Source organism: Penaeus japonicus, unplaced genomic scaffold (genome assembly GCF_977035675.1).
Source record: "Penaeus japonicus unplaced genomic scaffold, GWHDUDI00000001_assembly GWHDUDI00000018, whole genome shotgun sequence".
NCBI lineage: Eukaryota > Metazoa > Arthropoda > Malacostraca > Decapoda > Penaeidae > Penaeus > Penaeus japonicus.
The window spans coordinates 37,479,966-37,482,465 of record NW_028234420.1 but is presented as its reverse complement, the minus strand read 5'-3'; the positions used below and the strand labels follow the sequence as shown (position 1 = coordinate 37,482,465).

The 2,500-nt window shown below is 35.6% G+C and overlaps 1 protein-coding gene across 1 annotated transcript in view; it reads left to right on the top strand.

Moving 5' to 3' along the window:
- The window catches only part of LOC122245996 (glutamate-gated chloride channel), a 22,374-nt gene extending 20,097 nt beyond the window's left edge, over window positions 1–2,277 (top strand). Inside the window, exon 10 of the mRNA XM_086546930.1 lies at window positions 1,387–2,277. Coding sequence (XP_086403056.1) covers window positions 1,387–1,560 — 174 coding nt within the window. The 3' untranslated portion in view covers window positions 1,561–2,277. The remainder of the gene's footprint in view (window positions 1–1,386) is intronic.
- Window positions 2,278–2,500: the final 223 nt, after the last annotated feature.

Genomic DNA, 2,500 nt, shown 5'->3' with positions numbered 1-2,500 from the left:
CTAAGGAATGACATAATCTAGAACTTCAGTGATATTCTGTTTTACAAGTGAAGTTTTAAGCTGTGACATGAGCACCCAAGTGTATGGATAATCTTTTGATTAGAATCCAATATTTGCAGGATATATATTATGCCTAGTATATGAAAGTCTGTTGGTAATATCATTAAATCTTGACAGTTTATTATTAAAAATAAGACTTATATAATGGTTATAGCTGATTAATCTATTATATTTTTTTGTGTTATAACTAAAGAACCAATGGACAATATGTCAGCCAGTCCCCCTTAGGCATAGCTGTTTATCAAACATTGGTAGAAAAGAGACATATGGATATGAATAATACTAAAAAAAAGAAATTTGCTGTCCATTGTCAACACTAAAATTTTAACCGAGGTAACTGGACTGATTAGAACATAGAAAATATGTAGTGAAATGTGAAAATTTTAGGTTAGTACCAACTGTCGATTTGAGAATTGCGAGAGTTATACATTTTTTATATCATAGATGGACTTCAAATCTTTCCCTTTTTCGAATAGTACAAAAATAGAACTAATAGTGAGTAGAGAATGTTGTCGTTGATAAAGATTAAAAACACGATGAACCCAGTATAGAACCCTGCGGGACACCACTTCTTTATGTTTCCATATGACTGATATTATTGCTTTTGATAGAGATAGCTATTGAACTCCTTTACACTATGATTAGATAAACGTTTAAATTGTGAATCACAGGCTTTATTTACTAAATCTATTTGATACATTTTTCCGTTAAGGAATGTTCGAGAATTTATGGCCAGCTTTGTCAAGTATCTAAGCCATACTTTGATGATTAAATTATTCTAGATATTTTCTAGATATCATATTTTTTTGTGCACAATCAGTTACCGATTGATTTGTAATTCGATTTGAATGAATTATTAGTTAAGAATGCTAGGACTGGAGAAATTTGGTTTTGTTTTCTGTGTGATTGGTTTAGTTTTAGTGGGATGTGATAGAAATGAAAATAAATTTAAATGGGATTTGGTAGGTTTAAGTAACAAATAACAATGATTGTCTTCCATACTTCCTTTATATTTGTTGGATATCATTTTAGTCTTTTATTTGATATGATTTTTTTCCGCAAGTCATAACAGAAATATGAACCACTTAGTCTGAAGTTCATCTCTCTCCTTGATTAACATGTTATATATGGTTGTTATACACACACACACACATACATATGTATTTGTGTGGCTGTGTTTGTGTTATGTGTTGATAGATAGAGAGAGTGGCAGAGAGACAGACAGGTAGAGAGAGAGACAGGCAGAGTAGAGACAGAGAAAATGAGATAGAGGGAGACATGAGAACAGCACAAAGGAACCCACTAACGCGCCCTCTTCCCCAACAGCGAAGCGGCTCGGACGAGGAGACGGCGAAGGAGCTGAGCGAGGAACCGTCCGCCTTCCGTCGCACGATGAACAAGGTCATGAAACGGGCCGAGTTCCTCTCCCGTTGCGTCCTCGTGGGCTTCTACGTCTTCTTCCTCTTCGTGTACTTCGCTGCCTATTGCGGCACTGGCTAAGGTCGGACGGAGCTCCTTCTGCAACAGACGGCTGCCCTCGGGGTACTAACCACTCGCCAAGGCACTCCATACAAGATATACCTCGAAGATTACCTGCGGGACTTAAATTTGGACGTGAAATTCCCGTTTTCTGTGAACTGCCGCGTAGGTCTGCCATTGATCGCTTGCTTGACACTTTTGTTTACATGTGTTCGCGCGCCGTCTGTTGGAGAGTAATCACCTTTTGTCATTTTTGTACTCCAATAAAAAACAGCCTACTTGTGTTTCTTTGATGCTTTTTTTTTTAATTTTTGTTTATCTTAAAGGTTTGTATGCGTGTCTGTTGTTAGTCTGAGAAATGATCGCTTTTTTTTATCTCGTATTCTGAGACTTTTTATTACGAATCATTATTATGGCCAATCATGTGCCAATCAGTACTAGAATTTGTACTCTAGTTTTTTATATAAACTTACTTCCTTACATTATCACGATTAGTTTTTGCTCCTGAGATGGATGATTGAGTCGAGTGTATTTTCTTTCAAGCAGTTTTTTTTAATAATGAATTAGTACAAAAAGAGTGGCATTGGCACAACACGCAATCAAATACACGCGCGTTGCCATTGTGCAAATGCCAGTGTGAATGTTGATTGATCTTCCTTAAAGCAAAGAAGAATTTCTGTATTGTTACTGGTAAAGATAACCTGATGTACGCCTGGTATCAATAAACGATTGATTTATCCTTTACCCATTCATGAAACAGGAGGGATAAAACGGATTACAAAATCCTGAATTTGGGGTAGAATTAGTGTTATAGTGATGGTAGTGGTAATGATGATTATGATAATGATACAAGATAATGATAATGGTGATGATGATGATGATGATGATACGACTAATAATGCTGATAATGAAAATAACAAGGATAAAGATAATGATGCTATTAGTAATAATGACAATAATA